The sequence below is a fragment of the Salmo salar genome, chromosome ssa19 (assembly GCF_905237065.1).
Source record: "Salmo salar chromosome ssa19, Ssal_v3.1, whole genome shotgun sequence".
In the NCBI taxonomy this organism is placed as follows: Eukaryota; Metazoa; Chordata; class Actinopteri; order Salmoniformes; family Salmonidae; genus Salmo; species Salmo salar.
The window spans coordinates 13,354,686-13,379,994 of NC_059460.1; the positions used below are offsets into that span (position 1 = coordinate 13,354,686).

General features: G+C 45.9%; 2 protein-coding genes across 8 annotated transcripts in view; one reads left to right on the plus strand and one right to left on the minus strand.

Moving 5' to 3' along the window:
• Positions 1 to 379: 379 nt before the first annotated feature.
• On the minus strand, positions 380 to 1,828 carry LOC123729047 (extensin-like). The gene has a single exon (XM_045702880.1). It carries the CDS (start codon positions 1,826 to 1,828, stop codon positions 380 to 382), a length of 1,449 nt encoding a protein of 482 aa, XP_045558836.1.
• Positions 1,829 to 2,788: 960 nt separating this feature from the next.
• Positions 2,789 to 25,309, plus strand: part of col11a1a (collagen, type XI, alpha 1a) — a 95,505-nt gene continuing 72,984 nt past the window's right edge. For 2 of the 7 annotated variants that reach the window (XM_014157277.2, XM_014157276.2), the window contains exons 1-4: positions 2,790 to 3,190; positions 11,140 to 11,304; positions 12,605 to 12,818; positions 18,080 to 18,242. In XM_014157277.2, coding sequence (XP_014012752.1) covers positions 3,076 to 3,190; positions 11,140 to 11,304; positions 12,605 to 12,818; positions 18,080 to 18,242 — 657 coding nt within the window. In that variant the 5' untranslated portion in view covers positions 2,790 to 3,075. Of the gene's footprint in view, positions 3,191 to 11,139; positions 11,305 to 12,604; positions 12,819 to 18,079; positions 18,243 to 25,309 lie in introns of all 7 variants that reach the window. The other 5 variants (XM_014157279.2, XM_014157280.2, XM_014157275.2 and 2 more) reach the window with 4 other exon arrangements.

Here is a 25,309-nt window from a genome sequence, read left to right on the forward strand (position 1 = left end):
CTCAGGATCAACCCAAAGACTGTGTGTCTATGTTCTACTGGCACCGTATTCCTTATGGGCCCTGGTAGAAAGTAGTGCACTATACAGGGGATATGGTACCATTTAGGATGCAGCTGTGTATCTCAGGATAGACAACACAAGCATGTTGACAGATGTGATCTGGTCTGGGTCCATGTCTTACTGTTTTGAGGCCAGCCAAGAGACATAGCGTTGTAGTGGGTATACACACACCCTACTTCCGACTGGCCAGACATGTTAATAGGCACCTGTCCATGATAGAGTGTGCCTGGTTGATGGAGCCAATAGCCAATAGAGAACAGACAATATTGACCAGACAAGACCTAAAAAGTAGCATTCTGTCAGAGTACGTTTCCCTTGCTCATCCTGAGACTGTGGCTATGCGTTTGGGAGGAGTGGGGCTGGAGGTAGGAGGTAGGGGCATATGGAATGGGGCTGGAGTGAGGCTGGGGGTATAAGTTGGGCTGGAGTGAGGCCTGGGGTATAAGTTGGGCTGGAGTGAGGCCGGGGGTAGGGGGTATAAGTTGGGCTGGAGTGAGGCTGAGGGTATAAGTTGGGCTGGAGTGAGGCTGGGGGTATAAATTGGGCTGGAGTGAGGCCGGGGGTTGGGGGTATAAGTTGGGCTGGAGTGAGGCTGGGGGTATAAGTTGGGCTGGAGTGAGGCTGGGGGTATAAGTTGGGCTGGAGTGACGTGGGGGTAGGGGGTATAAGTTGGGCTGGAGTGAGGCTGGGGGTATAAGTTGGGCTGGAGTGAGGCTGGGGGTATAAGTTGGGCTGGAGTGAGGCCGGGGGTAGGGGGTATAAGTTGGGCTGGAGTGAGGCTGGGGGTATAAGTTGGGCTGGAGTGAGGCTGGGGGTATAAGTTGGGCTGGAGTGACGTGGGGGTAGGGGGTATAAGTTGGGCTGGAGTGAGGCTGGGGGTATAAGTTGGGCTGGAGTGAGGCTGGGGGTATAAGTTGGGCTGGAGTGAGGCCGGGGGTAGGGGGGTATAAGTTGGGCTGGAGTGAGGCTGGGGGTATAAGTTGGGCTGGAGTGAGGCCGGGTGTAGGGGGTATAAGTTGGGCTGGAGTGAGGCTGGGGTTATAAGTTGGGCTGGAGTGAGGCCGGGGTAGGGGGGTATAAGTTGGGCTGGAGTGAGGCTGGGGGTATAAGTTGGGCTGGAGTGAGGCCGGGTGTGGGGGTATAAGTTGGGCTGGAGTGAGGCTGGGGGTATAAGTTGGGCTGGAGTGAGGCCGGGTGTAGGGGGGTATAAGTTGGGCTGGAGTGAGGCTGGGGGTATAAGTTGGGCTGGAGTGAAGCTGGGGGTATAAGTTGGGCTGGAGTGAGGCTGGGGGTATAAGTTGGGCTGGAGTGAGGCTGGGGGTAGGGGGTATAAGTTGGGCTGGAGTGAGGCTGGGCGTATAAGTTGGGCTGGAGTGAAGCTGGGGGTATAAGTTGGGCTGGAGTGAGGCTGGGGGTATAAGTTGGGCTGGAGTGAGGCCAGGGGTAGGGGGTATAAGTTGGGCTGGAGTGAGTCTGGGGGTATAAGTTGGGCTGGAGTGAAGCTGGGGGTATAAGTTGGGCTGGAGTGAGGCTGGGGGTATAAGTTGGCCTGGAGTGAGGCCGGGGTAGGGGGTATAAGTTGGGCTGGAGTGAGTCTGGGGGTATAAGTTGGGCTGGAGTGAGGCTGGGGGTATAAGTTGGCCTGGAGTGAGGCCGGGGGTAGGGGGGTATAAGTTGGGCTGGAGTGAGGCTGGGGGTATAAGTTGGTCTGGAGTGAGGCTGGGGGTAGGGGGTATGTAACCTGCCTGTGTCCTTCCTGTGAGGTCATGTGAGCAGCCGGCCAACTGGATCAGATGAAAGGTCTCAGTGGGGGGTGTCAGGTGAGAGGCAGCACTATCTGACAGCTCTCTCTCTCTTTCTCCCTCTCTGTCTCTCTCTCTCTTTCTTTCATTCACTCGCTCTCTCTCTTTCTCTCTCTCACTCACTAGCTCTCTCCCCGCTCTCTCTCTCCGTCTCTCTCCCTCTCTCTCCCTTGCTCTCTCGATGTCTCTGTCTCTCTCTTTCTACCTCTCCCTCAGTCAGCTACAGTATAATTGACCAGCCCAGTAGGATTTCTGGAACTCTCCTGAAAAGAGAAAAGTCTGATATTTCTGGAGAATATGATTCGGTCTGTCAGGGTTTTACATGGAGAACAAGAGTGAAAATGAAGCATGCATTGCTCATGCATGATGTGATGCTTATATCTACAGAAAAGATCTAATAATGTAATAAAGTGAGGTGGTAACCGGTGGGTTGCTTGTATCAAATCCTGTGGCAGCCCCCCACACCTCTCCAAAAAAAACGGTATATGTAAGTGTATATACATGTGTCTTTCTGAGGGGTTGGGTTAATAAAGTGATCTCAATCTTAAAATATGACTTTGTTTGCTCTAATAAACTAATATTGTCTCCTATGTGAACACAACCAACACTAACTGCAGCAGGTGACCAGAGCAGAACAATATTCTATGTGGGACAGGGCAGACAGTCCACAAGACAATGTCCAACACTGAGAATTGCTCACATGCCTAATTCTCTCTCACCCCAATGACATTCCGTTAATTCCCGGGACATTTCCAGAAAGTCGAAGCCGTTTTTTTATCTTACTTTTTTTTTCTTTTTTTTTAATATACGTGGACGTGCGCTCAGGGAAGACTTCACATCAGTTTTGCAAAACTGATGGGTGGATCCCAATGAGAATTTCTAGCCCGGTGATTTGCTAATCGGGGGCTTTTCCCCTTGTCATTTCGCTGTAACCGTGGGTTTGGTTTGTGGTGCTTGCCCAGCCCTCCTGTCGGTGTGGCTCCTAGGGTATCGAGTGCTCTCTGGGAGTTTTGATTAAAGCCCAAATACCTTCAGTCAGAAGGCTGGGCACTGGAAAAGAAGTCCGTATAGGGGCCTGGAGTGGCTGAGAGAAGAGGCTAAACACTTACTTATGGCTGCTTAGTGTAATTATCCATCACATTTGGGGTTGTGGAAGGGAAGTAATTTAAAATCAGTTGAAGTCAAGTTTTGTTCACTTTTGTGGGCGCCGACCATGGAGATGCAAAGGTGGTCCACAAGGTGGAAAACGAAAAGGTGGCTTATGGATTCCACTGTAACCGCATTCATCACTTTAACCCTGGTTCTGCAGGCTACACATGTCAGAGCAGGTAAGAATACTTTTTAGGATCCAAAAAAGTGTGTGTAAAAGTACTAGAAAGTAGGGACTGTCATTCAACCGCGGCAGAAAACTTGGGTCTGGTCGGAAAACATGATGGAGAGACCAGGGAAGACAAACGGGTCGGGTTTTACCAACTGTATTTTCAATGAGCAACGCAACTAGATGTGAGAGGAAAGGTAGGAAAGAGATTGACCCTATATGATTCAGTCAAGCGGTCTGTGGATGTATAGCTACCAATTAACTCAAGGCAAGTTACAATTGCACCAAAGTGCCCCTCCTCACAAAGTAAAGCGAATCACATATTTTATTGAACATTTAAGTTCAAAGATATAGACCCAAATATACGTTGCATACTATTTACATTGGTTCCAAATAGATGTAGGTATCACTGTCAAGTGTTTCAAAGGGTTATGACGATTTGTGTTTATTTTACATTTATTGAAATGCATTGTAACTAATATACCCTCTACTTATTTTTCCACCACATTTTTATGCATGATTAAATAGCCTTTTATAACCACCATAAAGTTGAAACAGTTACCTCAATTATGCACAATGTTCATTTGGTGCGCGTGCTTTTCTTTTCTGGTACTTCGCTTAGTTTCGTTGTGAAGGAGCCGTTAAAGAATTTGTCTAGCACCCCATTTAGAGACAGCTTTAGAGATTTATGCTGAAAAAAAACTCGTTAGAATTAGTGGTCCGTTAGGTGTGTGTGGAATTCCGCACGGCTTGAGATTGCAGCCTCACAGTTTGTTAACTAATTATGCAGCCAGAGGAGAGGTGTCTGTCAATTGTATTCATGGCTCCGGGGCACGGGAAATGTCAAGACCTGAGTCCGGAGTAGGCTATCCGAATCTCTCTAAAGGACCCGGTATCATTTAATATAGTCCTTATTAGATATTGTCAGTGGTCACATTGCTGTTTTATAATTCGTTAAAACAGTAATGGTCCATTTAGATCCTTTATACTGCGCACATTATAGCCTAGGTATTGAATTCTATTTCATCTGGGCCCATTTTTTTCAACAATTATCTATGTGGATTTCGCCTATCATATAGGATTAAATGTATAGAAAGAATGAATAGAATGGATGAATCATTGACTTGAATCGGGACCCCCTTTCTATTCATTATATTTCTATGCATTTAATACTACCTGATAGGCGAAATCCAGATTCATAACTTTTGAAAACTGGGCCCTGATTTCCATACATTTTACCAGACACAGGAGCAATTAGGGTTAAGTGCCTTGCTCAAGAGCACATCAACAGATTTGGCTTGGGGATTCAAACCAGCAACCTTTGGTTACTGGCCCAACCTACCTCTCTTGTCCCCCTGTAGCCTAGACAATGCATCTATTTCTGAAAGTGTGGTCATTGCAAGCTGGAATCCATTATTAACAATGAAATGATATTGAATATTGGCATGGATTGATCAGTGACAATGGGGAGTTGTGCAGTGTGGCAGACCCTTCAGACTTATCCACTGGGGAAGGGTGTGTCCAAGCTTCATTTTCATTAGTAATAAGGGGATTGTTCATTATTTAACTAGACTTTATTTATTCGCATTTTTACCTGGCACTGCAAATTTCCTAGCATTATTTCGGGTCATGGTGTATGGCGGCCCAGGAGCGGACTGGCCAACTGGTATTTCAAATACCAGATGGGCTGGTCCATTTTTAGCCTAGTGGGCCGGCCTGTCTAACTTCAGATTTTTGCGCAGAATTATCATTATCTGGCTAATAATGGGAGCCTCGAGGGAAAAAAATGGACTGTTGTATTAGAAATGCCTGAGCCGATTTTTGGTCCCAGTCTACCCCTGTCCTGTCTGTACCCGTGGACTTTCTGATAGATTCTGAGTGGTCAAGCAGCACATCACTGACTTGCCAAAAGGAGCACCCTTTCTCCACACTGCCCTAGTCCGCACTGAAGACCAGCGAGAGACTGGAGGGGCTTGTGCAACTCCGTGCCCAACTTTTCCCCCTGAATTTTGCACTTGCATGTTTGGTTTGGGGAGACAAGGCCATGTTGTCTGAGCTCGGAGTGGTACACACTCCCTCCATGGTGGGAATGTTTCCAGTCTAAGTGCTGTGCAGTTATTTGATGATGGTTCTCGTTGCACTTCCCTATTATTTTAGAGGCTTCAAAGGGCCGGCCAATAGTATATAGGCCAGCAGCATACAGTCCAGTCTTACTCCCATAATGGGAGGTGAGTGAGTCACTGACTCTAGGTCTTCAACATCATAGACCTCTTTCTAATTAAACTACTTCTCTAGCATACATGCATCTTTCTTTTACTTAGGCTACACACTTTATTATAGCGTTATGCTCTTGTAGATATTTCATTAAGAGGGATTCATCAGACCCTATCTAAACCATTGATGACATTGGTCTTTTTCATTCTTATGGCTCTTCTTACTTGCATTCTGATGATTGTACTTGTAGGAACAGTCGATGTATTATATTTGTTCGTGTATATGTGTCGCCCCCCATTCAGTCTTTCAATATTTGCTAATGGTCGTCCAGAGCAGAACAAGGCCTACACAGAACTCGTCATTGTTGAAAAACATATAAGCCGCTGTTTACTATTCACTTCCATCAATTTTTCTGTCCTATAGCCTACTGTATATACAGTATGTGTTTTATGTCTTTGTGAGTTTCTCTGCTGGTGTTTATGGAGCATTAGGCTGTTTCTGAAGGGTGCCTTCTCTGAGCTAGCAGTGTACAGACACGTTTTCACAGCCCCTGGGGCATGGGCTCCTCTCTGGTGCATTCCTGCAGACAAACAGAACCCTCAAAACCCACTCTACTCTACTCTACCCTGATCTCTGCCCTCGGAAACACATCGCTCTCTTTCAATTCAATTCAAAGGGCTTTATTCTCTCTCTCTCTCTCGCTCTCTCTCTCTCTGAAGGGTAAGGAAACATGGACAATCAGGTCTAAAGTGAAGGGGACTTTTGTTCTATTTGTTGTAGGTATTTTCAAGCCCACTGTCTCATCTATGACTAGATTGATTTACATTGTCCTGTGGGGGATATTGATGGGGATTATTTATGTCGGTCATCATGATCACTCCCCCTTTACCTCATGATGGTGATTCTGATTTGACATGATTACATGTTGTTTGGACTGTATAAGCCATGCCTTGTAATTAGGCAATATATTTAGACTTTTTACTTTTTGGGGTATTTTTGAAGTAGAAGTCCGCAAGGTGATATTCAGCTTTGATATTTTATGCAGTGGAATTAAAAGAGTTAAAGAGAGCAGAACAAACACACACTTTGAAACGTGGATCGTTTTCAGTGAATTTTCCTTGGTATGACACACCAGCATAAAGCAGTGTTGTTTGAGCCTGGAGCGTGGAAGTCCAATAGTGGAGAGAGTAGGGGTAGAGTGAGAGAGGGAGGGAGAGCGAGAGAGGAGAGGGAGAGCGAGAGAGTAGGGGTAGAGGGAGAGAGGGAGGGAGAGCGAGAGAGGAGAGGGAGAGCGAGAGAGTAGGGGTAGAGGGAGAGAGGGAGGGAGAGCGAGAGAGGAGAGGGAGAGCGAGAGAGTAGGGGTATAGGGAGAGCGAGAGAGTAGGGGTAGAGTGAGAGGGGTAGAGGGAGAGAGGGAGAGTAGGGGTAGAGGGAGAGGGGTAGGGGTAGAGTGAGAGGGGTAGAGGTAGAGTGAGAGGGGTAGAGGGAGAGCGAGAGAGTAGGGGTAGAGTGAGAGGGGTAGAGGGAGAGGGGTAGAGGTAGAGGGAGAGTGAGAGGGGTAGAGGGAGAGGGGTAGAGGTAGAGGGGTAGAGGTAGAGGGAGAGTGAGAGGGGTAGAGGGAGAGCGAGAGAGTAGGGGTAGAGTGAGAGGGGTAGAGGGAGAGGGGTAGAGGTAGAGGGAGAGTGAGAGGGGTAGAGGGAGAGGGGTAGAGGTAGAGGGGTAGAGGGAGAGGGGTAGAGGTAGAGGGAGAGTGAGAGGGGTAGAGGGAGAGGGGTAGAGGTAGAGGGAGAGGGGTAGAGGGAGAGGGGTAGAGGGAGAGCGAGAGAGTAGGGGTAGAGGGAGAGCAAGAGAGTAGGGGTAGAGGGAGAGGGGTAGAGGGAGAGGGGTAGAGTGAGAGGGGTAGAGGGAGAGCGAGAGAGTAGGGGTAGAGGGAGAGCGAGAGAGTAGGGGTAGAGGGAGAGCGAGAGAGTAGGGGTAGAGGGAGAGGGGTAGAGGGAGAGAATAGGGGTAGAGGGAGAGGGGTAGAGGTAGAGGGAGAGTGAGGGGTAGAGGGAGAGGGGTAGAGGTAGAGGGAGAGTGAGAGGGATAGAGGGAGAGGGGTAGAGGTAGAGGGAGAGTGAGAGGGGTAGAGGGAGAGATATTCTGTCTGAATACATTATTTGAGTCTCAGGGAGCAGCAGGTGAATAGGTATTCTCTTTTTACCAGCCAATTTCACCTCCCAGGGCCAAAACCAACAAAGTTTGGATCATAATATATCCTTCTTACATGCTCCTCATATCTGACTGATGGTCTGGCATGTTTTGTGATGAGAAAAGAGCCGAAGAGCATTTTTTGGCCTCTGTTCCCAGAACTATGTTTTAGTCTTTGTAGAACTGCCAGAAACACGCTGTTTGTCTTGTCTATACATCTGCATGAATATCCATATGTGTTAACTTGACAAGTAAGTGAGGTAACATAAAAACCTGCAACCCATGTATATTTTATGCTAATGTTGCCTAGCTCTTCTTCCCCCCAACCTCATCAATCAGCACACCGTAGACTCACAGGAGGTTAGTGGCACCTTAATTGGGGAGGACGGGTCGTGGTAATGGCTGGAGCGGAATAGGTGCAATAGTATCAAATCCATTCCATTCCATTTGCTCCGTTCCAGGCATTATTATGAGCCGTCCTCTCCTCAGCAGCCTCCACTGGTAGATCTTCTTGAACAGCCAATAACTGAGCAACAGTGGAGGCCCCTGTATGTGGATACTATGAGTTGGCCCTTTTCCCCTTCGGATTATGTAGGGCCCCTTTCCTTCCCGTACCACCTAGGGATTTGGACTGGGAGATATGTGTCCTTATTTGCACAGCGGCCATGAGCAAACTCACACCAGCTCCTCAGATGGGTGGTTTTAGAGACTTCACACACTCATTTGGTGTTTTAATGGATTTGGGTGTATTGACGTTTTTTTGGCACCTGGGTGAGGGGGTCGCCCACTGGCCAAATTACCACCCATCTGGAATATATGAGGCCTTGAGACAGTTAGAGCTGACTGGAGAGAGAGAGAGAGAGAGAGAGAGAGAGAGAGGTGCTCTCTTGTAATAAAACTCACTCACAAAGAGCTCTTCAGTTCAGTTAGAAAAGCCCTGTAGCTGCCTGGGTACCTTTCACAGTATACAAAATAACCAAGTGGTCTTGGAGATGATATCCCTATCACCCTCTCTCTCAGAGTAACGTTATATTCTTCTGAGATTCTTTTCAACTTCGTCTATGGTTTTTTGTTCCATTTTGAGTCCATTTTGAGTAGCTAAGTCTGTCTCTGTCTTTCCCCCTGGGTGAGTGATTCATTCAGTCATATATAGGGGCTATAGCCTTGGTGTGATGGAGGGGGAGTTGGGGTATGGTTGGTTCAATGGGCAGGCAGACTGGTCAACACAAAGAAGGTTTCCTTTGGGACACAGAATAATAGATGTGACAGACCTTTGCTTTTGAGAGATTTAAGGGGGTCATGAGTGTGTTCTCAGCCTGGGGAATGTGCTGCTGGGTGTGTGTGTGTGTGTGTGTGTGTGTGTGTGTGTGTGTGTGTGTGTGTGTGGTACTCTGCCTCTGCAGACTCTCTCAGACATTGTTTATTTTTCTTGTCTTTTTCAACCCAGGCCTCAGAGCATAGATGAAGGAGAGTGGTTGCTGATTCATTTAATGCTAGACTTTTTGGGAGAAGTCGTTGTTTGGTGATGTATGAAAATAGCTTTTTCCTGAGTCTATTCTGAGACATGTTTTAATCACGGTAGCTGTCTGTCCTTTATGAGTCAAGAGACCCAGATATGAACTTCCTGTGGGCGGGTGCACTAATCATTTAGCATGGGAATGGGAAAGATACAGGTATGACCTATGACCTATGGGAGCTTCTCCCTGACACCTGTCAGTCGTTCATTAAGCACCGATAATAAAGGTTAAATATACTTAATACATTGATTTCAGGTCAAGCTTTAAAGCCTGGAGAAAGTTGCATGACGGAAACTTTGCTGAATCATTTTTTGTTGTTGAATACAGTAAATCTCCGGCCTCTCCTTTTCTTTAATCAGTGACACTCACACTTTCCTTTTCTTTAATCAGTGACACTCTCACACCCCGACTAAAAACAAACTGATTAGATTGTCACTAATGGTGATGTTGATGACCCAACGAGATAAAGGCAGAAACAACATCTCATGCTGTGAAATATATAACAGTCATAGTGAATATATTACAGCAGGTCATGCGCTTAGTTTGAGGTGGGAAACCAACTCATTATGGACTTAGTTAGAACAGCTAGTTCTGGCTCAGTACTCATGTATGTACTGTATATGTCATCTAGTTAGTACGGGAACAGGGACAGGATTCTCCACATGCTCCATTGAGCAGCATGAAGCACGTCATTATAGTTTGCTTGTCCCTGGTGGTGCTGGAATGTCTTTCTGAGTGTGTCCCGAGGAAAATATACATTTTTATAAGATCTCCTTGTATAATAAAGTAGCTAAAGAAACGTATGAAAGATCTGATTGGCGCGTGCCAAAGCAAACAGTGGTTTTAGACCAGCCACTTGCTGATGCCTTTAGACAGGGCTGGTTCTGCACCGTGTAAAAACAGATTAAGGTTCAAGCCCCTTAACAATCCAGTAGTGTATTGCCTGTGTAATGTGTATATTATTCTATAGCACAGTCTGAAACAAGTCTCAGTTTCAATTCCTCACTCATGATTTTGAGTCTAGGCAGATTTTTTGTTCTCTCTTAGCAGTCTACTGTTTTCTATGCTATACCAACACTCCATTTTGAACTCTTGGGAACAACGTGCTACCTCCCAGTCTCCCAGCCCTATCATGGAGCTGATGTTAACACTGAGAAGGTGTTTTGATAAACAGTCTGATCACCACCCCAGTTTTCCCATGGGTCTGTCTCACTGGGGTGTCAGATCAAACACAGGTTCCTTTATGTAAAGAGCATCAGATTGGAGGGTATGGGAAACCCAGAGTGCAGGCTCTGACTGTGACCCTTATCAAAGTATACCTACATCCACAACAAAGATTGGCCGGCCGTGGGAGCATTGTTTATTATGCTGCTAGTGGTCATTCTGCTTTGGGATGGAGATACTTCCTGTCACATGGTCCCGTACAGTGTTAGCTGGGCCTGCAGATCACACAGATGTGTCACAATGGGCTCTTGTTTTTTTTTGGTGGGGGGTATAACCAGTGTGTAGCCCACTGGACACACACTGGTTGAATCAACGTTTTTTTCCCCCCACATAATGTCAACAAAATGACGTTGAACCAACGTGGAATAAACGTTGAATTGACATCTGTGCCCAGTGGGTGATTTCTTCTATGGTTTATGCCGCATCTGACATATTGTCCAATGCTTCTGTCTATGTTCAATTATTTGATTGATTTCCTCATCTGGTTATCACCAGGATGGGCTATTCAGTAGATAGATATGGTGTCTTAATTAAAGAGCGAGCTATTCGGTAAGCACTTTATCTGATGAGTCACCTTACACATGGTTCGTTGGATTGAAATGTGCTTTCTATTGAAGGCTATAAGACCAGGTTCAGGAATGAAACAGTAGTTTGGTATGACGTGACACATGCGTTTTATGTAAATGCGATGGATTATGGTTGCTTGACATTCTAACTGTTGAAACGGAGTGCTGGGCCGTCTAGATTCACGTGCCCTCTGAAGTTCTTCTCGGATTATATACCATGTTGTATCTGCTCTCTCTCTCTCCAACAGCTGAACCGGTGGACGTGCTAAAAGTATTAGAACTTCACAATTCCCCCGAAGGAGTTCGGAAAACATCAGGATTTTGCACAAACCGAAGAGCGTCTAAGCCGGACACAGCCTACAGAGTTGGAAAACAGGTCCAGATCAGTGCCCCCACCAAGCAGTTATTCCCAGGTAAGACAAACCCAATCCCTCTATCCCCCCCTGTCTCTCTCTGTCCTGCCCCACATCCTGGCTGTGCAGAGCGGAGGGAGTGGTGTTTAAATGTGTCTTTTGTTGGTCCTGCCAAGGCTTTTGACAGGAGATGCCATCCCTGATCTGATTATGCAGCAGTGCTGTATTTCTACCTCAGAGTGTTTGTAATACACCAACCCCAGAGAGAGAGTATCTGGCTGAGAGAACTAGCTCGGCTAACTACAGTACAATGCAGGTTCTTTTGCAGTCTGAAGCACAGTAGAGTTGGTGTACTGTACTTTGCCTGCTTCTGTTTGGTTAATAAGATTTAGAGACCGTTGGTCACATTTCTATCGCTCGACAGGGCTGGAATGAACAGGTTCAACAGTTGTAACTCACGTAAAGTTGTATGCATTAAGTCAGGTAGTGAAGCTCCTACAAACAGATCAGCAAAAACATAGACCACTGAATGGATTTACATGACAAGGGAAAACACGTGTCAAGCTTAGTGCCTATAGGACAGGGTTGTGTGGAATGAAGAAAATGGACTCAATGGAAGACGTGTAAAAATGATAAACTATTATTATGAGTCTTGATTATACTGCAGAGGGTATTATAGCTGTTTTATGAGAGACAGTAAGATACTTTTTTATACATCTATGACTCATTCATAGATCTGTTGAGTTAGAGTAACTATGTCCTCTTAAAGTTTTGTAGGATATTGTTATGATGTTTATTCCTCTTTGGCAAAACGTATGAAATCGCTAATGGATCATTTTTGCCTAATAAACTACGAAAAAGATGTCAATAAATCAATTTTATTGTGCAGACATTGGTTGCCTTCCAATTTGGCTCTTCCGAAAGGAAAATGTTATTCTAAAGACCTGGGATTTTTCATATTCATTATCATTGTCCTCCGAAACGTATTGAATTGTCCGCAAGCCTGGAAATGTACATGAATAAAGTAGTAGACGATTAGCTCATGTCTATGTGGATGCTTGAAGTATTGTAAACCTGGTGGTAGTCACATTAGAACAAATGAGACCTTACACTAAACAACATAAAAGCAATGTGTATTTATAAGAAACTGTATACATTTATGTGAGAATGTAAAGGGTAACTGAATCCAAAAGTCCTCACCTGTGATTTTCTGAATTCCTCACCTGTGATTTCCGACTGAGTCAGTCACATAGTGTGTTCCCTGTGTATTTATAACCTGATCTAACCTGCGTTCTGTCTATTGTGTAGGGGGTGTCTTACTGTATCTCTGTATTTCTAACCCAACCTGTGTGTTCTGTAGGGGGTGTGTTCCCTGAAGACTTCTCCATCCTGACCACCCTCAGGCCCAAGGCTGGCCTCCAGTCCTTCCTGCTGTCTGTCTACAGTGAGCAGGGCGTGCAGCAGCTGGGGGTGGAGGTGGGACGCTCACCCGTCTTCCTGTATGAGGACCAGAGTGGCAAGCCTGCTCCTGAGGACTACCCCCTGTTCCGCTCTCTCAACCTGGCCGATGGAAAGTAAGTCAAGCCTGACCTACCACTCCTGCTGCTGGTTGGTCTCACAGAGACCAGGGGGAGGGAGGTAGAGGATGGGTGGTAGGGAGGAAGAGAGACCATCGCTGCTCACAGAGACTAGAGGGAAGGAGGGAGGGATGGATGTTGAAGAGGGACGGTAAAGGGATAAAAAAGAGCTTAGTTAAGCTGGTGCATGTCTCTCCACTCTGACTCTGTCCATACTCAAACCTGGTGTGTCTCTCCACTCTGACTCTGTCCATTCTCAAATCTGGTGCATGTCTCTCCACTCTGACTCTGTCCATACCCAAACCTGGTGTATGTCTCTCCACTCTGACACTCTGTCCATACTCAAACCTGGTGTGTCTCTCCACTCTGACTCTGTCCATACTCAAACCTGGTGTGTCTCTCCACTCTGACTCTGTCCATACTCAAACCTGGTGCATGTCTCTCCACTCTGACTCTGTCCATACTCAAACCTGGTGTATGTCTCTCCACTCTGACTCTGTCCATACTCAAACCTGGTGTGTCTCTCCACTCTGACTCTGTCCATACTCAAACCTGGTGTGTCTCTCCACTCTGACTCTGTCCATACTCAAACCTGGTGTATGTCTCTCCACTCTGACTCTGTCCATACTCAAACCTGGTGTATGTCTCTCCACTCTGACTCTGTCCATACTCAAACCTGGTGTGTCTCTCCACTCTGACTCTGTCCATACTCAAACCTGGTGCATGTCTCTCCACTCTGACTCTGTCCATACTCAAACCTGGTGATGTCTCTCCACTCTGACTCTGTCCATACTCAAACCTGGTGTATGTCTCTCCACTCTGACTCTGTCCATACTCAAACCTGGTGTGTCTCTCCACTCTGACTCTGTCCATACTCAAACCTGGTGCATGTCTCTCCACTCTGACTCTGTCCATACTCAAACCTGGTGTATGTCTCTCCACTCTGACTCTGTCCATACTCAAACCTGGTGCATGTCTCTCCACTCTGACTCTGTCCATACTCAAACCTGGTGCATGTCTCTCCACTCTGACTCTGTCCATACTCAAACCTGGTGCATGTCTCTCCACTCTGACTCTGTCCATACTCAAACCTGGTGTGTCTCTCCACTCTGACTCTGTCCATACCCAAACCTGGTGTATGTCTCTCCACTCTGACTCTGTCCATACTCAAACCTGGTGATGTCTCTCCACTCTGACTCTGTCCATACTCAAACCTGGTGATGTCTCTCCACTCTGACTCTGTCCATACTCAAACCTGGTGATGTCTCTCCACTCTGACTCTGTCCATACTCAAACCTGGTGCATGTCTCTCCACTCTGACTCTGTCCATACTCAAACCTGGTGCATGTCTCTCCACTCTGACTCTGTCCATACTCAAACCTGGTGCATGTCTCTCCACTCTGACTCTGTCCATACTCAAACCTGGTGCATGTCTCTCCACTCTGACTCTGTCCATACTCAAACCTGGTGTGTCTCTCCACTCTGACTCTGTCCATACTCAAACCTGGTGCATGTCTCTCCACTCTGACTCTGTCCATACTCAAACCTGGTGCATGTCTCTCCACTCTGACTCTGTCCATACCCAAACCTGGTGTATGTCTCTCCACTCTGACTCTGTCCATACTCAAACTTGGTGCATGCTCAGAGTGCCTTGGCAATCTATTTGGTGTATGTGATTTGTCTTACTAGTCATCATTGGTTCTATGTTAACACTGCAAGACAGAACATGGTGGTATTTGAGTGCCTTTCTGTCATGCTCAGCTTGACGTGACTAGTAGTGCTGGGATGTTTGTCAGGGGGCATGTAATATATAAAGCCAAGGTACTGCCAGGGCCTGTATGATAATCCTAATCATACTTACTTGCTGCCATGTTCTCTGTATTCACTAAGAAGCAGAAAACTTCTTCACCTCATCTCACCACAGGTGCCCATCACAGGATTAGGTCTGAACTGGTCTGTCCCAGGGGTTAGGGTAAGATCCTGGGCTGCAGCACGGGGGATATGAAGGGTCAGGGGGGTCCTGGGTAGTAACAGAAGTACAAGGGGATTCGAGGGTCAGAGACAGTGGATTAGTTGGGCGCGGAAGCGACTACCATGGGAACTCTGACCTCAGCCATGAGAGGAAAATGGAGGCGAGGTTGGAGGAGGGATGTTATCTTTACATTATTAACCTCCTGGATTACCTTATCTAATCAGATTCCGTGCAGAGTCTCTTAGTTTCCGTCAGTGGATGCCTGATTATCCGCTCGGGGTTTGGAAATCCATGAATTCTCCCTGAGAGCTGTAGCTTAGTGTACATGAGCCGGTGGCGAAACACGGGAGAACAAACAAACAGAGGAGACGCTGAGAAAACGCTCCGTTTTTTTATCTTAACAAATAGTTTTATTATGTCTCTCTGTGTTGTTTTCCTAAGCAGCCAAATGTTTTTTTTTTTTACAGACTAGTTTGTTTTCCTGGGCTTGAAAGAAGCCGTAACCCGGTCAGTGGACATTTGTGGTCTAGATAGATATTAGAATGAGATCTTCCGCTTAAAGTGTAACGTCATGTTTAGATACATCAAAGGTCCTTAGTTTCATGAGAGAAAATCGTTTTTTTTGTTAGTTTTGTGAAATGGTATGTCTAACACCACAGAGTAAGAGTAGAGATCATGCTACCATTCTTCCACAGAGTAAGAGTAGAGACCATGCTACCATTCTTCCACAGAGTAAGAGTAGAGACCATGCTGCCATTCTTCCACAGAGTAAGAGTAGAGACCATGCTACCATTCTTCCACAGAGTAAGAGTAGAGACCATGCTGCCATTCTTCCACAGAGTAAGAGTAGAGACCATGCTGTCATTCTTCCACAGAGTAAGAGTAGAGACCATGCTGCCATTCTTCCACAGAGTAAGATTAGAGACCATGCTGCCATTCTAACACCACAGAGTAAGAGTAGAGACAATGCTGCCATTCTAACACCACAGAGTAAGAGTGGAGACCATGCTACGATTCTACCACAGAGTAAGAGTAGAGACCATGCTGCCATTCTAACACCACAGAGTAAGGGTAGAGACCATGCTGCCATTCTAACACCACAGAGTAAGAGTAGAGACCATGCTGCCATTCTAACACCACACAGTAAGAGTAGAGACCATGCTGCCATTCTAACACCACAGAGTAAGAGTAGAGACCATGCTGCCATTCTAACACCACACAGTAAGAGTAGAGACCATGCTGCCATTCTAACACCACAGAGTAAGAGTAGAGACCATGCTGCCATTCTAACACCACAGAGTAAGAGTAGAGACCATGCTGCCATTCTAACACCACAGAGTAAGAGTGGAGACCATTCTACGATTCTACCACAGAGTAAGAGTAGAGACCATGCTGCCATTCTAACACCACAGAGTAAGAGCAGAGACCATGCTGCCATTCTAACACCACAGAGTAAGAGTAGAGACCATGCTGCCATTCTAACACCACAGAGTAAGAGTAGAGACCATGCTGCCATTCTAACACCACAGAGTAAGAGTAGAGACCATGCTGCCATTCTAACACCACAGAGTAAGAGTAGAGACCATGCTGCCATTCTAACACCACAGAGTAAGATTAGAGACCATGCTGCCATTCTAACACCACAGAGTAAGAGTAGAGACCATGCTGCCATTCTAACACCACAGAGTAAGAGTAGAGACCATGCTGCCATTCTAACACCACAGAGTAAGAGTAGAGACCATGCTGCCATTCTAACACCACAGAGTAAGAGTAGAGACCATGCTGCCATTCTAACACCACAGAGTAAGAGTAGAGACCATGCTGCCATTCTAACACCACAGAGTAAGAGTAGAGACCATGCTGCCATTCTAACACCACAGAGTAAGAGTAGAGACCATGCTGCCATTCTAACACCACAGAGTAAGAGTAGAGACCATGCTGCCATTCTAACACCACACAGTAAGAGTAGAGACCATGCTGCCATTCTAACACCACAGAGTAAGAGTAGAGACATGCTACCATTCTAACACCACAGAGTAAGAGTAGAGACCATGCTGCCATTCTAACAGAACAGAGAAAGAGTAGAGACCATTTTGTGGCAGTTCTGCGGGGTGCTTTTGTCCACTGAGCAGTTTTGTGACCTACTGTCTGAAGAGCAATGTACTCTTTGCAGGATTTTAGCACTTAAGGACCTGGATGAAGTCCAAGACAAGGCCTTTTCCAAATCACTGACTAGGCTGTAACTAATGCTGCCGATCTACCCGACCAGCCCCTTCAGTTAATGCATTGTTATAGAGATATACTGTAAATGCGTACTTAAACAGTGGCAAAATGATAGTATTGCTGTAGTGTCATTCAAAGGAAAGACATTCAAACATTTCCAAGGTATCAGCTGAAGCAACCGTCAGATGAGAAAGTGGAATTCCTTTATAATTATTGCCAAAATCAAACATGTACATAATGACTGATTAACTAAATGCTTGGGTTGCTATCATAATGAGAGGTACACAGGAAAAGTGTTGTCATCCAATGGCAGCCATATTGATCAGTATTGCTGACTGACTGGTTCTTGAAGCGCCTTGGCTTGGCTTTTGGTCAGTGGGATCTGATCAGTTCCGGCCCTCCTCCTCATCTCCTCCTCCTCCTGCTATCTCCTCCTCTTCCTCATCCTCTTCCTCCTTAGGACAATGTTTTGACTGTGCACCTTCTGCTTCCTTTTGCTCTTTCCTGACACACACTTTCCACAATGTTCAGCACGTCTGTCATGTTGAGTAACCCAGAAGGAGGATTAAGTTTGGAGTTTAATGAGTATAATCCCGTGTTAAACAGGGCCAGAGTGTGGGGGCAAAAATGTTCTCCGCTGCCTGGCCTGGCTGCATGGCCTGAGCTGGAATGTAATAGCCCAAGTGCGGCCGGTGGCAAACTGTCCTGAAGGGGGCTTGGGAGGTGTTGGGCTTACGCGTGACCACGCCAGTTAACCCTTTGAGTGTGTCTCAAATGGCACCCTTTTCCTCATATAGTGCACTACTTTAGACTATGGACCCTGGTAAATAGTGGTCCACTACAGCATATAGGGAATAGGGTTCCATTTGAGACACAACCATGGTCTGTCTGTTTGTGGAGGTTTTTGTTGGCCTGGCTAAACGCTACAAACGACTCCACTGTTTGACTTCAGTCAAACGACTTCAGGCAACGTTCAGTCTGGTTTAAGCAGACTAGCTTTTTGCAGAAGTCTAATCTGAACATCTCTCACCACATATCTTGTTTCTGTTGTTCCCTCTAACAGGTGGCATCGTGTGGCCATCAGCGTGGAGAAGAAGACTGTTACCATCATCGTGGACTGTAAACAGAAGATCACCAAACCCCTCCTCAGGAGTGACCGTGCCTCTATTAACACCAACGGGATCACTGTGTTCGGAACCAGGATCCTTGACGAGGAAGTCTTTCAGGTAAACACATGATGTTGGATAAAAGGCTGTACTGTACATTCTGATTGGTTGGTGTAGCATGTGTCGTATTCATTACTGCACACCGTAGCAAGCCACAACAAAACGTTTTGCAGCGAAAATGTGAGTTTCTTATTAGACAAGTTCAGGTAGTCCCTCCCCATTTCAATCTGCTTTCTTTAATTTGATATCTTGTGAATACGACCATGCTGATGTATGTTACAGTTCACACTGGGCCATTATATATTTGAGAGAGATCTGGGAGATTCTAAATTGGAACTAGTTTGTAGTACCAACAGTCTTTGTCCTTACTGACTCAAGCTTTGGAGACATACAGAATCATTGGTGTCTTTTTTATCATATAATCAGTTGTAGTTCATCGTTGTTGATATTTCATCACATTGCCAAATCAGAGAGGGAGACACTCTGCCGGTGGGTGTCTTGATTACTCTTTGAAAGGGCCTTGAAGGAGAGACAAGCATGCAGGAGGCTGCATGATATACATTCATTATTGCACCAAGGGTGTTCATGTTTTAACTTAAAATAAAAAAGCATGCATTGAAAGTTGAATGTCTTTTAAATGATGCTGTGTCTTTAAAATCCAACCAACGTAACAATGACTAATGTTTGTAGCCCATTGATTTAGAATGCAAGAAACATTTCAAACATCATGTTTGATTGTACAGTACATCAAACAACTGCAACCATTAACAGATGCTTTAATCCAAATAGATTGACAGTACAAAACGTGTCCATGATCAAACACTGTTGTTTCTTTATGACTTTGGAGGAATGGCGTCTGTACAGAATACATTGTACTAATCAGCCACAGCTTTCCCTCTGTTATGTGTAGCTAGCTCGCCGCTCTTGCTGCTCTGCTGTGTGAGAAAAGGAGCGTGGAGTGCTCACCTCCATGACCATGGTTGTGTCCCAAATGGCACCCTATTCCCTATGTAGTGCACTGGGCCCTGGTCAAAAGAAGTGCACAATATAGGGAATAGGGTGCCATTTTGGTACACAATGTATTGTTACTCTCCTTTGATGTAACCTGGAGGAATTTGGTGGTAATTAGACCAGTCTGCTCAGTGTCTGTCTGCCTTATGTGGGCTCAGGAATACTGTACATTCAACACTGTTAGACACCTTACAAAGGACCAAGCCAGATATTTCTACTAGCAGAAGGAGACATTGGATGTCATTTAACTTCATGATGATCATAACACAAAGGCCAGTTCCAGATGAACAGCGGTCTGTCTATGGCTTCTGTCATTAGACATACAACTAAATATACAAAAGTATGTGGACACCCCTTCAAATTAGTGGATTTGTCTATTTCAGCCACACCCGTTGCTGACAGGTGTATAAAATCGAGTACACAGCCATGCAATCTCCATAGACGAACATTGGCAGTAGAATGGCCTTACTGAAGAGCTCAGTGACTTTCAATATGGCACCATCATAGGATGCCACCTTTCCAGCAAGTCAGTTCATCATATTTCTGCTCTGTTAGAGCTGCCCCGTTCAACTGTTAGTGTTGTTATTCTGAAGTGGAAACGTCTGGGAGCAACAACAGCTAAGCAACGAAGTGGTAGGCCACACAAGCTCACAGAACGGGACTGCTGAGTGTTGAAGCGTGTAGTGCATAAGAATCATCTGTCCTTGGTTGCAACACTCACTACAGAGTTCTAAACTGCCTCTGAAATCAACTTCAGCACAAGAACTGTTCGTCGGGAGCTTCATACAATGGGATTCCATGGCCGAGCAGCAGCACACAAACCTAAGATCACCATGCGCAATGCGAAGCGTCGGCTGGAGTGATGTAAAGCTCGCCACCTCTGGAGCAGTGGAAACGCATTCTCTCGAGTGATGAATCACGCTTCACCATTTGGCATTCCGACTGATGAATCTGGGTTTGGTGGATGCCAGGAGAACACTACCTGACCAAATGCATAGTGCCAACTGTAAAGTTTGGTGGAGGAGGAATAATGGTCTGGGGCTGTTTTTATGGTTCGGGCTAGGCCCCTTAGTTCCAGTGAAGGGAAATCTTAATGCTACAGTATACAATGACATTCTAGACGATTCTGTATTTCCAACTTTGTGGCAACAGTTTAGGGAAGGCCGTTTCCTGTTCCAGTATAACAATGACCTCGTGCACAAAGCAAGGTCCATACAGAAATGGTTTGTCGAGATCGGTGTGGAAGAACTTGACTGATCTGCACAGAGTCCTGACCTCAACCCCATCGAACACCTTTGGGATGAATTGGAACGCCGACTGCAAGCCAGACCTAATCTCAGTGCCCAACCTCACTAATGCTCTTGTGGCTGAATGGAAGCAAGTCCCCGCAGTAATGTTCCAACATCTAGTGGAAAGCCTTCCCAGAAGAGTGGAGGCTGTTATAGCAGCAAAGGGGGGACCAACTCCATATTAATACCCTTGATTTTGGAATGAGATGTTCGACGAGCAGGTGTCCACATACTAATGGTCATGTAGTGTAAGTAGCCTCGTATTAAACCTCTGGTAGGCTACTAGGCTACATTCTCATCTACATTGAAGCGTCTCCTGTAGCTTGCAATTAAAGATCTAACCCTAACCCTACTGTTTGACAGAGTGCAACTTCAGGGGTGATGAGTTCACTGAACACACAACACTGGACTGTAGGAATGTTTGGTTGTCTACTGCAGGTGCTTTCAATTTGGAGGGAACTTCAAATGGGCACTGAAGCTGTGAGGGAAATGTGTAGTAAACTGTTTTTAGTGGTTAAAAGAGGAGTGTTTTATGTTTTAGTTTGGGTTTTTTTTTGTCTAGAAAAGAGATCTAACATACAACTATGTTGAGTTTACGTAACTTTATGTTTCCTGAAAGAACTTCAATTGTGGAAGTTTTAGCGGTATGGCATGACATTGACTCACGCAAGTTAAGGTGATTATTGTTAGAATGTTTTAGTGTTTCTCTGACTTCATCACGTCTCCCTTTAGTGATGTGTGTGCTATCTCGGTCCGGGGCCCTGCAGTTCAGGCAGAGGTGGACGGTATTGGATCAGAGTGAGTTAGGATGTAAATAATGTCTGACAATGGGCTGATTGTCACGTGAGATAAATTGAAACACATGGTGTCTGGGGGGGGGTAAAGGTCACCCCTGTGGTGTGAATGCAGAGGACAGGGCTGTGTTTGCCTGTGAGAGAGTGTGTTTGTTTATGGGGGGCTGGGTGGTTGGGGATTGACTCCTCATCATTCTCTGGCCCTGCCTAACCCTGGCTGTGGGCTGATCAACTCTGCTGCTGGCTCTAACCATAACCCTAATAACCCTGGCTGTGGGCTGATCGACTCTGCTGCTGGCTCTAACCATAACCCTAATAACCCTGGTCTGCTGCTGGCTCTAACCATAACCCTAATAACCCTGGCTGTGGGCTGATCGACTCTGCTGCTGGCTCTAACCATAACCCTAATAACCCTGGTCTGCTGCTGGCTCTAACCATAACCCTAATAACCCTGGCTGTGGGCTGATCGACTCTGCTGCTGGCTTTAACCCTAACCTAACCATGACTCTGGGCTGACTCAGCTAATGCTACTGGCTCTTGAAAGCCATTTCACATAGTGCCGTGTCATCACCCCGGTGATTTGGTGTGTGGTGCGGTGTGGAGGGAGCCTCAGTGGTCACGTTGTTGCATTGTGTGTTGAAATGTGGCTTGCTGTGTGATTATCTTAGTGTCGCCTTGTATGTGAATTGTTTTTAGGTTGCTGATATTAACTTTGATGGAGTAATAGCAAAGTGTGGTCATAGCACATGTGCTGTTCAATTTACATATGGTGTGAGTGTATCCCAGTTGCATTGCAGTTCACACTAAACTATTCCATTTGTTTCATACATTCAATACACCATAACTACAGTATCAGCTTGAAATCTTTCATTCCCCCAACATGAACAGTATTGAAAGTCCCTCTGCCTTTATATTCCCTGTCAGTTTTGATGAGATGTATTAGCTGGCCCAGAAGCCGGCAGCTGTATGAAATATAGTTGCCCAGCTCAGGATGAGACCCATAAGACCAAGGTAACAGAGTCTGGAACAGAACTTCTGTCTGTTCTCTATGCGTAGTAATCACCTAGCTTCACAGTGTTGCATTCTGGGATATGTGCAGAGGAAATACCGGAGTATTCTGTGTGGGACTCCCAAATCCCAACTGTATGTGGAAGGAGGGTGAAAACTAAGAAACCAAAAGCTAAAGTCATAATATTTTAAAACCGGACCTTTTATAACCTATTATGTAAATGACATATTAAATGCACACACGTCGTTATGTCTCTAGCTCATACTTTCAACTTAGAATGTTCCTTGTAAATCGGCTTAACTCTACAATATGCTGCTGTTAGCCTATGATACCTGCTTCACGGCGTCTGAAGGACCATACAGGGCTGAGTGGATGAATGAGAGCCTTTCATTGCCCCTTCAGACCTTCCTCACCCCACTGTTCCCTTCTTCCCCACCTCCTCCCCTCCTTCCCTCCTTCCCTCCTTCTCCGGCCCCCCTACTGAGCCACCGCCATGAGACCGTCTATTCATCCCGGGCTGACATTACCCGTCAGCGGCACAGACTTTAGCCCTGTATACCCCCCACCCCTCCCCTCCTTCTCATCCCTCTCCTCCCCCTTCCCTCTCTCCTGTATCCTCTGTTCCTGACAGCCCAAAATTCCTCCCTGCTTTAATGTGTCCCTGTAGGACGGTACGAAGGTGGCCCACTGACTGTTCTGTCCGCTGGTTGTTACTTTTCCTGGACTGTGAGAGAAATGTGGAGGTTGTAAGGGATGGGGAGGTTATGTGAGTACACTGACAAGATTAGATGAAGGGGGCGAGGGTCTGAAAAACCGAAGTTTGGACGTGTTTCTGAGGCAAAGTCACGTCTAGGTTAAGTGCTGTTGAAGTGAATTAGCTAACTGTCTGATCACTTCTCTGTCTTCACTTACACCTCATAAAATAAACGTCTCTCTCCTTTCCTCTTATCTCTAACAAGAGCTGTTTTTGATATCTAGCTGTCTTTATCTTCTGCTTCTATTGCCCTTATATAGCAATCTGCAACTGTTAGACAGATTCCTTTAAATAATTGGCTAGTTTAATCAAACGTTTCCGGTGTGCACCCGTCTCTGGTCCGTTAAGAGTATGTGTTTTGGTGGGATTGAATGGGTGGGTGTGTAGTGGTTAACTGGGTCGGGTGTGTGTTTTGTTGCCCAGGGCAAGGGTACATCAAAGGTCACATGACAACTCCTTTTGTTTTGATCTGGCCAGTGTTGCTGCTCCCATCTTGCTTCACTCTGTAATTAAACATGTACACTATGCAAATGTCAGAGAGAGAGAGAGAGAGAGAGAGAGAGAGAATCACAGAGCGAGAGAGACAGAGACAGAGAAGGACCGAGGGAGAGAGTGTGTGAGAGAGAGAGAAAGAGAGAGAGAGATTGAACGAGACAGAGTGAGAGAGAGACAGATAGAGAGACAGAGAGAGAGAGAGAGAGACAGACAGAGTGAGAGACAGAGTGTGAGACAGAGAGATAGTGACAGAGACAAAGAGAGAGAGAGAGAGAGAGAGCAAAATAAAGAGAGAGACAGAGAGAGAGAGAGAGAGAGAGAGAGAGAGAGATTTGTCTGTGTTTTGAACAATGACAGAGAGCTACCTCACATATACATAAACAGGGAGGGAGTGCAAGGTGAGAGAGCAGAGAGAGAGAAAGGTGGAGAGCAGAGAGAGAGCGAGAGAGAGAGAGAGAGAGAGAGAGAGAGAGAGAGAGAGAGAGAGAGGATTTGTGTTTTTAACAACAATGGCATAGAGCTAAACACTTAGTAACCAGGGAGCCTTACTTGTCATATGTCATATTGGCTTTTAACTTCCAGAACCCAGCAGGCAATGAAATGTTATCCACTATTTAGCCTACTGTTTGAAACATGATTGGTTTCAGACTGGATGTTAGACATTCTTTACTATAGACACGCCCTTAGACTCAGTGATATTATGGTAGGTGTCTTTATCGTAATGCCCTGCTTTTACCTTTGACCTCTTGACACATGATGTATTTATATCTTATGGTTCCCTGTGGTCACAACGAGGTCAAGTTGTAACTTGGATGGCTGTCACTATTTAAGAATGGTGAACCACGTCATTGGTTTAGGGAAGCAGGTTCTATAGACTAAGACAAAGTGAGACACCGTAGACAAGGTCAGGTTGTCGTTCATAAATTCACAGTCGTTTTCAGTGTCTGGTTTATGTACGCTTCTTTGCTGTCTCTTTAGCATCCTGATCTCTGCCCTTGAAATAGGGCAGAGTTCAATTCCTTCCTTTCGAAGGGCTTTATTCTCTCTCTCTCTCTCTCTCTCTCTCTCTCTCTCTCTCTCTCTCTCTCTCTCTCACTCACTCACCCACTCACTCACTCACTGACTCACTCTCTTCTCTATTCTCTCTCCCTCTCTCCCTCCTCTCTCTCTATATATATATATATATATTCAACTCCCACTCTGTCCCTTAATCCCTTAATAACCTCTTCTTAATTCTTCCCTTGTTCACGTTATGAACACTTGTCTTTGTCTCATTGTCTAAAAATTATAAATGTTTCTTACCCACTTACCAAACATATATCCTTGTAGACTTTAATTACTTCAATTGTATTACGACAGTGCCAAACGCAACAAAGTTGAATTCGTGTCACTGCAAGTTCTCTGATCTCTTGTACTGTACCTGTGAGAAACAGCAGTCATACAGTCCTTTCTTGATCCCGTGTCTCTGGCCCAGTCTGGGCCTTGGCTGTCTCCGTCTCTGGTCCTGTGTCTGTCTGTCCCCAGTCTGGCCCAGGACTTGGTGTCTCAGCGTCTCTGGTCCCTGTTTGTGTGCAGACAACCATCTCTCAGGCATATCCTAATGAAAGCTGACTATAGGCAGGGTTCAGCCACTCTCTTTTGGTGTGTGGGTGACAAATGAGGTAATGCATGTCAATTTAACTCAGACCACAGCTTGATCTCAGCTTGGTCTCTCCTGTGTTCTCCTCACCCCTTCCTCACCCCTCCACCCCTTCACCCCCTCACACCTCCACCCC

Excerpts from the sequence above, each read along its gene's own strand:
- LOC123729047 (XM_045702880.1), bottom strand. The coding sequence starts at position 1,828 with ATGACCTCACAGGAAGGACACAGGCAGGTTACATACCCCCTACCCCCA.